This window comes from Chelonus insularis, unplaced genomic scaffold, assembly GCF_013357705.1.
Source record: "Chelonus insularis isolate UGA/USDA-ARS -01 unplaced genomic scaffold, ASM1335770v1 contig_93_pilon, whole genome shotgun sequence".
NCBI lineage: Eukaryota > Metazoa > Arthropoda > Insecta > Hymenoptera > Braconidae > Chelonus > Chelonus insularis.
Window position 1 is genome coordinate 754,124 of NW_023276782.1, and position 13,140 is coordinate 767,263.

The 13,140-nt window shown below is 31.0% G+C and overlaps 3 protein-coding genes across 6 annotated transcripts in view; 2 read left to right on the forward strand and 1 right to left on the reverse strand.

Annotated features, from left to right (window-relative positions):
- Positions 1-8,013, forward strand: part of LOC118072524 (janus kinase and microtubule-interacting protein 3-like) — a 28,425-nt gene extending 20,412 nt beyond the window's left edge. The window contains exons 6-10 of one of the 4 annotated variants that reach the window (XM_035092461.1): positions 2,770-2,853; positions 2,939-4,792; positions 5,242-5,929; positions 6,815-6,976; positions 7,219-8,013. In XM_035092461.1, coding sequence (XP_034948352.1) covers positions 2,770-2,853; positions 2,939-4,792; positions 5,242-5,553 — 2,250 coding nt within the window. In that variant the 3' untranslated portion in view covers positions 5,554-5,929; positions 6,815-6,976; positions 7,219-8,013. The remainder of the gene's footprint in view (positions 1-2,769; positions 2,854-2,938; positions 4,793-5,241; positions 5,930-6,814; positions 6,977-7,218) is intronic. The other 3 variants (XM_035092460.1, XM_035092462.1, XM_035092463.1) reach the window with 3 other exon arrangements.
- Positions 8,014-8,087: 74 nt separating this feature from the next.
- Positions 8,088-11,046, forward strand: LOC118072481 (uncharacterized). Its single transcript, XM_035092389.1, has 9 exons — positions 8,088-8,449; positions 8,518-8,613; positions 8,869-9,085; positions 9,137-9,285; positions 9,649-9,869; positions 10,110-10,195; positions 10,273-10,460; positions 10,671-10,825; positions 10,887-11,046. Exons 1-9 carry the CDS (start codon positions 8,249-8,251, stop codon positions 11,044-11,046), a joined length of 1,473 nt encoding a protein of 490 aa, XP_034948280.1. The 5' UTR covers positions 8,088-8,248.
- A 187-nt stretch (positions 11,047-11,233) lies between these two features.
- Positions 11,234-13,054, reverse strand: LOC118072405 (uncharacterized). Its single transcript, XM_035092263.1, has 2 exons — positions 12,425-13,054; positions 11,234-12,361 (listed from the first exon to the last, which is right to left on the reverse strand). The coding sequence occupies exons 1-2, from the start codon at positions 12,491-12,493 to the stop codon at positions 11,354-11,356; spliced, it is 1,077 nt and encodes a 358-aa protein (XP_034948154.1). The 5' UTR covers positions 12,494-13,054; the 3' UTR covers positions 11,234-11,353.
- Between the last annotated feature and the right edge of the window lie 86 nt (positions 13,055-13,140).

A 13,140-nucleotide genomic window follows, 5' to 3' on the forward strand; every position in this document is an offset into this window, starting at 1 on the left:
TAGCATACTTTCTTATCACCTACTTTTCTTGACTCTGCAACATGCTTTTTGCTGATTGGTTTTTTTATTAAATTATAGCGTGAAGTCATGCTAGATATAATTACGCTTTAGTGACAATAAAATTTGTATCGATACCAAGGATACAAAACTTCTAATAGAGGAGAAATCGAGGATGTAACTGTCGAGAGAAATCTTTCATATAATTCACAAGTACTGGAGTGCCCGAAAAAAATCAATCAACTCAAGAGAAAGTTTATGTACACTAGGCTTTAAAAAAGTCATCCCAGACTCTTGTCAAACAATTGTCATCTGGGGTCAATACTTCATTATCATGTTTTGCAATAAAAAGGACTTTGATAATAATTTTATGCTGATGACAGTGCTATACATATCAACGCAAATGACAGTAATATAAGATGAAATAAAAAAGGACATTTCATCATGACTTTATCTAGTGATCATTTATTATCATTCAAGACGGCCAGATTGACCGGTCGAACACCTGACCCGTAAAGCACAGGTTGTTTTTCACCTGAGGCATAAAAAGAGAGATAAAAAAAACCAAGAGGACCAGTCAGCTGTGTGTCAGGGGGCCAACGTAACGGTTTCAGTCTCTTAACGCCGGACCATCTTGTATCTCTTAGCAAGTCTTCTTCAATTGATCTTCGTTTCAGTCAATCAGCTGAATCTAACTAAATGAAAAGTTTCAATTCTTTTATTATGTTATATCTCAAATAAAGTTGATGATAATCACCAAGAGTGATGATTTGAAGAATCGTTTGAATGAAATAAATAACTGGTAACTATCAGCTCTTTTTAATTCTTAAGTTCAAAAACTGTGCCGATAGCTGTTCTTAGTTATGCAGGTTTTAAACACACACACACAAGACTACCGCATGCTCTTGAGGACAATAAGTAATTTATTTAATCTAATACCAATCAAGAAGTACCGTTATATCAAGTAAAGTGAAATTGTTTGGTAGTCGTATACATAGCTTGCATTATTATGTGGTTTAATAGAGTCTTAACTGAGATTAAACTAAGAACTAGACTTTACAATGGAATGATGGAATCGTAACAAATCCAACGCTTGCGTGAAACTTCCTGGATGTTGTTTGTAATTCACTTGAGAGATGTCTAATTGGTCCATGTTCTCTTGATATGTTTGCTAATTACATGTCATGCATCAACCGTCTGACATTTTTCCTGCTTTTATTGCATTCAACAGTGAGAGAAGAAAGCAAATGATGATTTATTCATAGCTATTACGTTTAAGTTGAATTTTAGACCAGTTTTAGACTCAACAATAAAACAAAAACAAATTTATTTTAACTGTTTCAAACATGTTCTACAATAAGTTGAAATAGTTTCACTGGGGATTTGTTTAATTCTACTTCACTTTCAAAAAACAATTAAGTTAAAAAGTTTTCCGTTTGAATAAATTTATTTTTGATAAAGATGTCACGAAAGTTATTGTTTTAACTTATGAGTTTTAAATAAATCAAATGATAAAATAATTAGTATGTTGGAGATCAAAAAATAAATCAACATTTATTACTTGAAGAACACAAAGATAAAGCAATATGATGCTTGACTTTTATGATATTATTGTAAAAAAATAATTTGAGCTCTACTGTACAGATAGCTCCTTGAAGCAAGTAGGTAGTATAATGAACAAGATTCCAGGTGTCCAAACAAATTTATTGGCAAGTAATCAGGCAACAACACACTTGTTAGGTAGTTATTGCATTAACGAGGTAACTAGTAGACTCTAAGGATACTTGTACCTTTTCTTTTCACTTCTTCAAGTGGTGCAAAAAAGTTGAATTTTATACCATCAAAGTAATTACATCATTCAGCAAACAAAATATATCCTAGCCTTTTGAATACCTTTCATAGCTCAGATGACAATAGATTTTTTTTCTGAAAAAAAAATCGTAATATCTAGAGCATGAGTCTTGGGATTCTTGTCGTGGCTTTGCAACACAAAAAGAAATAATTCATAAATGTTTTTCCAGTTACAGTTATTAAAGTCATACATAAAGGAATCTAACATTATGCTTTGTCATGAAAGATTTATTGGAATATTCTAGTGATTATAAATATATTTTTTTTTAATAAAATAAATCAATCACGTATTAAATATAATTTATAAGGTTAGATAAAATGTAAATATCGAAAGATGATGAGGGTCGAGAGCCCACTTTCACTACTTGAGCATGAAAAGAAGTTTTTTTTATCGTTTTTATTGGAAAAATAGTTTTCAAAGTAATACGGAAGTTAGATATACTATATAATCTGTCTAAAAAAATTCCAATACATCTTTTAGTATATTTTTAAATAAATATCCACAGGGAAATGATTGTTATTATTATAATAACAGATAAAAATGATTTTAGAAATTTTATTTCATTAAAAAGTAGTTTTTTTCATATTTTGTTAACTGTAAATCTTTTTATTTTATCGTTGAAAAAGTCTTTTTGAACACCTATAAATCGACTTCTCTAATGACCCAGAAATAATTATATACGTAGATGCATAATGCAACGGTACAATAAAATGAAAAAAAAGAATTTATCATTCACTGTCTCGAATAATTTTTTCAGTAGAAATTTTAAAGTAATAATTAAGAAATTTTTTAAAATTAATTCTCAACTAAATAGGCGTTGAATGATTTGAAATTATACTGTGCAGTTGAGTAACATTTGATTATAGTTCATAAAAGTAGAATGTGATGAGTTTAATTTGAATAATTATTTATTTTCACAGATGAGAAAATTACGGGAGAATGAGAGAGGCCAGCAGATTCGTTTAACACCGAGGATCGAGAACAAGGTTCCATCAGAAAATACTGTAAGTATAATACCATTTAGCAGTTTAATTTATTATAATTAACGTAGGATAGGTTGAATTAACGACAAAATGATTGGATCTTTAGATGGGCCTCTGCAAAGGAGAATACGAGGACGAAGTCGAAAGACTTCGTGAACTTGCAATGGAACAGCAGGAGGTGATTGAATATTTACGTCAAGCATTAAAAGAACGGGAGCGGAAGCTTGACCAGTTATCGAATAAAAAGAGAAAAGAAGAATTTTATAAGCAGTGGTTAGAATTAGAGCCTGTCGCTGAAGTCGATGACGAAGAAGAACATGAGGAAGGTGATAGTGCATTGTCTAGTGCACCCTCATCTTTATCTCCACAACCAGGTGGATGGCAGACGAATGGAGGAATCACAAGAGAAGCTTATGAGGCTCTGATACTTGAAGTTGATGAACTTCAGACGAAATATCTAGAAGAACAGCAGGAATTAGTTCATGCAAAAAGTCAAGTAAGAGAACTAGAGAAAGCTCTTCTTCAAGAAACTAGAGGAAGTCAGAACAGTCGTCGGGCTCTTAGTGATAAACTTAAAGAAGCTGAAGAGAGAGAAGCGGGATTGATAGCAGAAATGTCAGAACTTCGAGAGCAGAATGAATTATTGGAGTTTAGAGTTTTAGAATTGGAAGAAGCTGGACCAAGAGAGAGTCCAGATACTGCAGACAGTGGAATTGTTTCGCCAGAGCCAACTCAATTGTTCAAAGATCAAGTAAATAAGCAAAGAGATCGAGTCGTCGCGACAGTAATTCCTTATAATTCGTATAGTCAATCAATGTCACCTATTCTAGTACAGAAACCACCATCGTCTCTTCAAGAAAGTGGAATCTTTGACGAAGAAGAGACGGAACATGAAGTCGAGCTTACTACTTGTGGTACTCAAACAGAAACACATGCCGGTGAACTTCTTCAAGAAGTCCAGAGATTGCAGGAACTCCGTGAAAGGATTCAGGAGAGAGCGGCGAAAGTACCGGTTCCAATGGACATTTCTGACACTGGAGAGGAGAATCGATTGACGTCATACAAAGAGAGGATTCGAGAACTCGAAGAACGACTTGAAGTATACGAAGAAGCGGAGAAAAAAAGGTTACAGGAACACTTGATTGCAAAGCAGAGAGAAGAAGACTTGTTGGATGAGAATTATCGACTTGCTGAAAAGGTTTACTGGTTAGAAAATGCAATTCAAAAATCTCAAGTCGATGTAAGAACCATGACAAAAAATTCGAACACTCGAAATTCTTCAACATCCACCGATGACATTATTACAGAGTATAGAAGTATGCCATGTAATGACTCTCTATCGTTTTCACGATGTCAAAATATTTTCCACGAAGCTCTAGTTAATCTTGATGAAACTAAACAGTCGATTTCATCTAAAAAGAATTTCAATGGATTTGGAATAGCTACTGAACTTTACAAAAGTAACAATTCTATGAACGAGTGCTCTCAGTGTGAAGCAATAAGACAAGATTATGATGAAAAGATTCAACAGTTGGCAAGAGCTGAATGTTGTCTACGGCGGCAGATGATTGACTTAGAATGTAAAGAGAGAGCATTTGCAAAGACTCTTCAGCAAGTGGATATGACGTGGTCTCAGCTGGAAAATGATCAAACTGCTAAGTTGGCGAAGATTGAACGAGATCTGACAGAGAAAAATGCTATTAACCAGAAGATGATAGGAAGAATTTTTGAGCTTGAGGATTGTATAAAAAATCACTCCTGTTGCGATATTTCGCGTCACAATGACGAAATTGACATGGGCCATGCATTTGATACTTCAAAAGCTTTTACAGTTCTCCATACTTCAGATAAAATCAACCAAACTGATGAACCAATGGAAGTCGATAATGAATTCAAAAAATCTGTAATCAATCGATTTACACAGACTGAAAAATTTCAACAGACTGATTGTGATGGTTTGGTAAGTATTTCAAAAGCTATTCAATTCAGCTAAACTCTGTATTACATTATAATCCTTTAATGGCATTTAATTAAAAAATTTTTTTTCAATCATTCCTAGAGTATAAAATATTTTATTGTTACATCAGAATAATTTTTTCCATGAATCTTATTAAAACAAGTTCATTAAATATAATTATTTTATTAAATAAGATTTTTTTTTTCGAGCTCAATTACTTTCTCTTAATTATGATAATTAAAAATGCAATTAATTGATACATTGACTTCAATTAATTTTTTTATTAGTTTGTAAAAAATTCTTTAACAATTTTATCATAATAAGAGTGAAAAACATTAAAGAAAAATTGATCATTTATTTAGCTAAATAAAAAAAATTTTAAAGAGTGCCAATTAAAGGTGACTGAATTAAGAGGGAATCAATTAAAGATAAAAAAAACCATTTGTTTACAGGAGAATGTACTTCGTAATCCTTCAGAAGATGTAATCGCGGAATTTGTAGAAGAAACTCGCGAGGAGCATGAGGAAGAAAGAGCATCAGGCTCAGTGTCTCGTGTTCACTTACAATCTAAAGAAAATCCAGTGGATGCTTTTGTGTCAATAAACAAGTCAGAGGCTAAAGAGAAGGTTAGAAAAGGACGAAATAGGCGTAGGGAGTGCGACGGTTGGGCGTTGAGAGTGTGGAACGCGAATAATAGCAGCAACTTGGTTAAATCAATTGTTGGTCTTCATGAACTCGTGCTCTATCAAGAGATATGCGTGTAGAGTTAGTAACATCATTTTGTGTAGATGATTAATCAGCCGTACCGCGTAAACTATCATTCTTTCTAAACATATTTTCATCCTTCCGAGTGTACAATCTTCAAAAATGTCGATATGAATGATGGCGGAGCTGAACTGTGTTAAAAACAAAAGTAATAAAATAATCATGATTGATGAATAATAATCATAAAGGGGCAGAAGTGTAAAATAATAATATGGATCAATTTACTAACGGTTCAACGGAAGCTCGAAGAGATGATGTCTCGGACATGCAAGTCGACAGAGGGAAATAAAACAGGGTATGAATATGTACCTTGGAGAAATGGATGATGAGATACAATCTCATTTCACTTAATGGCTGGCTCGAGACTGGCCTAAGGTCAGTCTAAACAAATGATATCATGCAGTAAAAAATTTTGTGCTACTTCAAGATATATTGTTAAATAAATCTCCAAGAAAAACCATTTAAATTTGTGAATGTGATTAATATTTTTTAATAAATGTTAACACTAAAAAGCTTGTAACATTCATTATCAAATTAATATATCATTAAATTCATGCATAACAATCATTGAAGTAATATTTACATAATTCAATAATATATTTATTTTAAAACTTTATTGGATGCCCAGAATTTTTTACTGTGTTATCAACAAAAAAGTAAAAAAAAAAACTAATCAACTATGACTCGCCTAGCCTGCTCATCTTTATTTCACCTACAAGATAGAAAAGCAATCGTTTTGATGGAGAATATGTGACTTTTGTTATATTTCATAGATTTCATTATTGTAATTAATTAAACTAGAAACGACGGCTTTTTATTGCGGTTCGTCGATCTAATGCTGAAAACTGAGTAGTGTAGTTTATTTGAATTATCGCATTTATTTATCAACTATCGAATAGAAAGGGCGAATGGTAATGTGGCGTTAAATTTGTTTGAGAGGGTGGTTTATCTGTCTCGTGCACACTCCTTCACACATATCAAGTAATAATTAGTCGTGGCGCTTAAGGTGGTGGTTATGTTGCTCTATTGATTATTTTTCCAATTTATCATTATAATTGAATGATTGTACAGTAATTTTTATCTATTTACTTTAGTTCGTTATTTGAATGTTTCTCTCATTACTTAAAAATATTTCATTTGTCTCAACTGCAAAAATGAAACTAAACTTAGTTTCAGTTGATTGTATTAAATAATTTATTAAAATTAAATCTGTTGTGTTTATTAATTATCTCAACTAATTAATTTGTTGGTTGTTTCTAGCAGATCATCTACTTTCGTTGGAGGTGAAGGATTTATTATTTCTTCGTTGCGGTAATATTTTCACAAAATAGTGGCTTGACTCTTGCAGCAGAAGCTTCTCGCATGACCAGCATAACACCTCACTCATGTTGAGGGCACTGCATTATTAATTCTATCAGTAAGGTATGTTATGATAAATTAATTGAAAATTTATGAAGAACAATTAGAACGAATACTTATAGCTTCTCATTTGATTTTATAATTGATTGGATCACTTTTTGGAGTAACTATAAAATTTAAGTTTGAGCAATAAAACAAAACTACATTCGGGTGTGACTGTTGATTAGCAAACTTACGTTTTATATTCATCGCACGTGATTTTATCAAATAGAACATGTTTTGAAATTATGATTTTTTAATTTCAGGACAATACTGCTGGCGCTGCTTGGTATGCCCAAGTGACGACCAGGAATGGTACGTCCTACCGCGCAAACGAAGGCACCTCTAATCAGCATTTCTAAACCACAAATGAACATCATCACATTTTTGATATATTTATAAAATTTGTCTCTCTCTCTTTCTTCCTCTCTATGATACAAATTATTGCGTATTACATCTTGCATTAAAAGCTGCATCATACAATCTTAAACTCCAGTTACTGTGTAAAATTACTCAACGCCATCAAATAGTTTTCGTTAAAAAAAAACGACCACAAATGTATCCGACTTGAATATAACGACGAATAGAAAGTTGTTGAAGTAATTGATTACAAGTAAGGTTTTGTTTGTTTTGTATGTTTCATAAATTATTTTGTTATCATTTTATTCAAATATCGACGTGCGTTCTTGTATTTATTTACTTCATAAGTAGTTAGAGGTTTTTTTTTGACAATTTTATTGTAATTATTGTCAAAAATTAGTCGGGGGATCTGTTGATGAGTGTACAAAAATTTAGTTAAGATTCAGGTAACTTCTAGTCCAAGTTTTATGTTTAGTTGTATTAGTTAAGATTATGGAGTAACGAAATGATATGGACAAGAGACGTCTTTTTTAATTCGTGCTTCTGATCTGTAATCGTTGGTTTGGCCCGCCTATAAGTAATAACATTTAACTCTAGATTTTAATCTTTTTATTGCGAATAATAATTATTGTAATATAAACAATATATTTATCAATGCGTTATTAATATGTTTTATTAAAGAAACACTGTACCTAGTGAAATATTTGTTAAATATTATTATAATTCCTTACCCAATACTTGATTCCTTCATTTATCTATAAATGTCTACAATCGATCGATACTTTAATTGTTTGAACTTAGCTATGAATTGAAATTTTTTCATCTGCTATGTTCAGTATGTTTTTTTCAATTAAATTTAGACTTTATGATATAGAGTTGCTAATTAGTAATGCTAAAATTAAAACAAAATTACCTGTATGAATATTATTTTTTATAATGGGTCAAGTTCTATCAAATCTGATTGATGAAACCGATTACCTTCCGCAAAAAACTCTTTCTTATCCTATTCAAAATCATTCCAGACATTCTACTGGAAAGAAAAATGTTGAAAATTTACAGCCATGTTACAAAAGTAATAGCCAATCCAGTTTGACTAATATTGCAAAAGAGTTTGAATCTCTTCAAAAAAAAGCTCTGGTAAAAGGAATTTGATGTATTTAATTTATAAGTTACAATTCCGACTAACTACTGTAATTATTTTCTAGAAATTTGGCCTCGATACACTAGTAGAACCAATTAAAGATACAGTTGATTCACTAAAAGATTTGAAATTTCCATGCAATTCCAGTTCCACTCACAAAGTAATTATGCACAAATGTTATCAATTTCATGGCTACTTGAATAATAAATTAATTAGAGAATAACGATCCTAGAGAATATAGGTTAACTTTTTTTTAATTGGTTTCAAATACATTTAAGTATGTTCGATAACAATAAATTCATTCACATAAATTACGAAATTGATAAATTTCACTTTATGAATATTCATTTACTGCAAAAAATATTTTTCATTCACGTAAATATTATAAATAACATGATAAGCTTGATATTTGTAGGCAATACCATCACATTTGAGGTGCAATTGTCAGGTGTGGGGTCCAGATTCAATAACTTCTGAAGGTGAATGGGTTTGCAGTTGTAGAAATCAATGTCAATGTGATAAACTTGATTGGGCAACTATTCCAAATATTCCCAAAGATCCAAGTATTAGATCTGTTGATAATTGTTGGAATTGTAACCTTAATGAAGTCGAAGTTAATTCACTGGGTGAAGGTAAATATGGACATAGTTATTTGCCTTGTAAATACAATTGCCTTTCTTCAGAAGTGAAAGGGAATGGAAGCTTCATTGCAACTGATATTGAGACAAGTTCAAAAGATGACCCAGCTACAGAATCACGAGGAGAAATAGCAAATGTTACGAAGAGTCATTCACAAACGTTTACTTCTTCACTAGATGATGCTAAAATGGAGGTGATGTTGCTTTCATTATCATATCAATTGAATTGTGTAATATAAAGGCATAAAGAGTCTTGTACCGTTATTCTGATTCTGTTAATTGTGTGAAGTAAAAATTAATTGGTTATTTAAAAGGCATATGCATGCATCATAAGTCTAAATAATTGATGAGAAAATAATTAAAAATTTAATTAAGTAATCAATTTCATTTTTATCGTTTACTTCAGATAATTCGTGAAGTTATTTTTTCATAACGGATGAAGTTACGCAAATGCAATAAGTTAAAAATGATTTATATACCTGATCGTTAACTTTATGGTTGTATATTTAGTCTCAATTTCATTAAGCTTAATAAAAACTTCATTTCATTTCTCAAAGCATAGTGATAATGACGAAAGGGGAATAAATGAAGATGAAGTTAAAGAAGTGAAGAAAAATGATGAAAGAAAAATAATTAATTCCAAAACTGGATCAACGTGTCCTTGTGGTTGTAAGTACATAACACGAGGCGAACTCCGAAAATGTATTTGTGGTTGTGGACAAATGTTTGAAATTATCGATGATGTAGACCAAAATTCTAATGAAACATTACCAATCGGGTGAGCACTTAAAATAGAAATATTATTAATAATTAAAAAGGTATTAAAAAGAAAAATAATAAATCTCAGTATGAGTTTTAATTTCTTGGACAATCTTTAATAACTGCAATTTTTTTTTTTTAAAATGAAGTAAGATAGCATACTCTGCAATTAAAAATTGAAGAGGTGGCTTGATTGGCATTAAATATAAATGGATATAAATTTCATGATCATGCATATTATCTTATTTTTTTCTTACAGACGATGTTGTAACAGCGTTAACTATATCCCAGGAGATTGTTTAAAAGTTATACCTGAACTTTCACTGGATAAATATAATGACTCTGGTTTGAATATAATACTCTATTAAATCCAATAAAGGAAAAACTATTCTTCATGTGTCTTATAAAAAATACTCTAATAGGATTGATGACCACTATTGAGCTTCTCCAGATGAAATGTCAAGTCAAGGATGAACTTATAGCAGTTCTTGCACAAAGATTAATAAATTTAAATGATGTTGATGTGGTTGCTGAAAATCTTACCACTGATCTCCCTAAAACTGACATTGATTTTGATCGATCACTACTTTACAAATTTTTAAAACAGCAGGTTATTAGAATTTTTATTTATTTTTTTCTAATTGTAGTTGTATCAGTCTCGGTATTAAAAGTATTCTAGGAAACTATTATGTTAATGAATTTTAACAAATAATTTTTGAATAAGTCAGTTATACAAAGAAAATAAAAATATTCTGGTCAAGACTTGAAATATTTTTCAGTTAAATATCTAGCATCTAAATATTTCTTTATTTTACCCTAGAAACCTCCTAGTGAAGAAAAATTGAGTCAGCATGATTCAGTTCCGGCGCCAAGGAACTTCAGGGTCGTCAAGCTTATTTTACAATCATTACATATAGCCTGGGACCTTCCTAAAGAGTTGAGTAATATCCGTGGGTATGAGGTTCTTGTTAATGGGTAGGTAAAATTTGAATATCATTAAAAAATGCATTTATAAGACAATATAATAAATTCATAGGGTCGTAACGACTCGTGTGAGATCAGCAACAAGATCTCAAGCAATTTTATCATCTCTTGACTTGACAAAACCAACAGAACTTACTTTATATTCTGTTGCCACAAATGGATATATATCAGAGCCATTGAAAATAACTTTTCCAGCTTATAAATTTGTGTAAAAACTATTACATAAATAGTTTATTTAATTTTAGTAATAAATTAAACAGTAAAAATATTTATTATGATACGTTACAAATTAATCGATTGATTTAGTTCATTATTTATACTAAACTTTATTTTCATATTTATAATAAAATATAAAAATTCATATAAAAACATATACAAATATAAATATCTATTGTATCTTTCAACCTCGAGCAAACGGCCTTCCTTGTCTGGGTATTATTGTATAATATAATCACCTACAATGAGTTATAATTTATCAATGATTACACACTCTTTGATTACACAATTATCCATCAATTTTCAATTCTTTCTTGCTGATGGAATAAAGAAGAGCTTCCTACGATCAACAAGATCTTCCACAGAATTGAGATCGGGTAGAAAATCAGGTATCTTCAATTCTTTACTACTTGCTTGATAGTTTGGAGTTGTAAAAGCCGGAAACTTTTGTTTATTTTTTGTAGATAAACTGTAAACCTTCTCTGTACTAGAACTTCGAGGATAGTATGGATCTTCAGAATTAAATCCACTTAAAGCATTACTGAACTTAGGAATGGGAAATTCGGTTCCAGCAGTTGTAGTCCTGACAGTAGTTGAGAAATAATTCTCCTTATTTCTATAATTCTGCATAGATTTCAAGGTTTCAATATAAGGAAAGTTGTTATTATTTAAAATTCGTGTCGTTCTATTAAAAGGATTTTGTCGATTATGTTGAAAGTTTTCTGCACTTGATTCATTGTCAGAAAGAGAATTCTTTGGTTTTTCCAAAACTGCAAATGGTTTTATCGAGTTTTTAAATTGAAATTGTGAAAAAGACTGTTTGGTAGTAGATGGTGGAGGTGTTGAAGAGGTAGAAAAATTTTCTTTGATCAATTTTTGACTCTTGGACTGTCGATTGTCATTCCTGGAGTTTGACTGATCTCGAAAGAACATAGTAGACCTCATCACAAATGTCGTAGGCTTTTGATCACTTTCTTTAGGTGCTAAAAGATGAACTGAAGGTTTTGGTGCAATCTGATAGCTTCTTGAGAATGTCTTAAAGTCTTGAACATTATCAGGCTCAGTTTGAGAGTCTTGGATTGATCGTTGGAGAATTAATTCAGCAGATTTTTGACAGTCAACTCGATATGCATGATCACAGACCAGTGAATCTTGACGAAAAGCTGTATCTTGTGGGCAGTGATAAGTAAATTTATTACCATGATCATCACAAGTATGATAAACTCGGCAATTAGTCTCAATATCAGCATAGAAACCGGTCTCTCTACCCTTACAAGTGAAACTTGTCATCACTGGTGGAGGTAGAGTATTCTGTAAATAAAATTAGTCACTGTCCACCCATTTTAAATGTTATTACGTCATAATTATACTTACGAAGACTTCCTGACCGTGAACTACACTGAAGAAAACAAATAACATCCAGGTAATACTTGAAAACATCATGTAAACAGATTGTTTCTTCAGAAATTTTAAAATGCTTGACACACAATCAACTTAGAAATGGATAAAGACTTGGAATAATAAGATGAGTGAAGTGAAAGTGAAAAGAACGAACTCTGTAGAAGATACTTAAGTATATTTTGTCTCCTCCTCTATATCTGCCTTTTACTCCTTCTCTTTCTTCTGCTCATTACTATGTTACGTGCAATAGACGATGAGATCTTTATTTTGTATGATGAATATAAATAATACAATAGGTATATTACGTATATATACGTGTACATATGTATAACAATATGAGAAGCACTATAATAAGCTGAATGTAATCTTATAAATAAAAGTCATTCGTTCCAAGAACAATGATCAATTCGAAACGAACATTTGTTGTCAATTGACTGTTATATAATTTGCTGGTAATTAATTTGCAGAATAGTAGGCATTGTTTATTTTGTTTATAGGAAAAAGTAATTTCATGTAACTTGAATAGTTAATTGTAAAATTCATTATACTATTGAAAATTGTAACGAGTTAAATATAATTATAGTCTAATTGGTTTTATTGATTGAATGTTCATAAATTATAGGTTATCAATAAGATAATCGTAGTAAAATTGCATTACATGATAATTAGAATTATTTTCACTTAAAAAG

What these genes read in the sequence shown, in the direction of transcription:
- LOC118072405 (XM_035092263.1), bottom strand. Translation starts at nt 12,493, where the DNA reads ATGATGTTTTCAAGTATTACCTGGATGTTATTTGTTTTCTTCAGTGTA. An exon ending in TTCACGGTCAGGAAGTCTTC is followed by an intron (nt 12,362 to 12,424) that starts GTAAGTATAATT and finishes TTTTATTTACAG; the next exon opens with AATACTCTACCTCCACCAGT.
- LOC118072481 (XM_035092389.1), top strand. Translation starts at nt 8,249, where the DNA reads ATGGGTCAAGTTCTATCAAATCTGATTGATGAAACCGATTACCTTCCG. An exon ending in ATTCCAGTTCCACTCACAAA is followed by an intron (nt 8,614 to 8,868) that starts GTAATTATGCAC and finishes TGATATTTGTAG; the next exon opens with GCAATACCATCACATTTGAG. An exon ending in GGATAAATATAATGACTCTG is followed by an intron (nt 10,196 to 10,272) that starts GTTTGAATATAA and finishes ATACTCTAATAG; the next exon opens with GATTGATGACCACTATTGAG.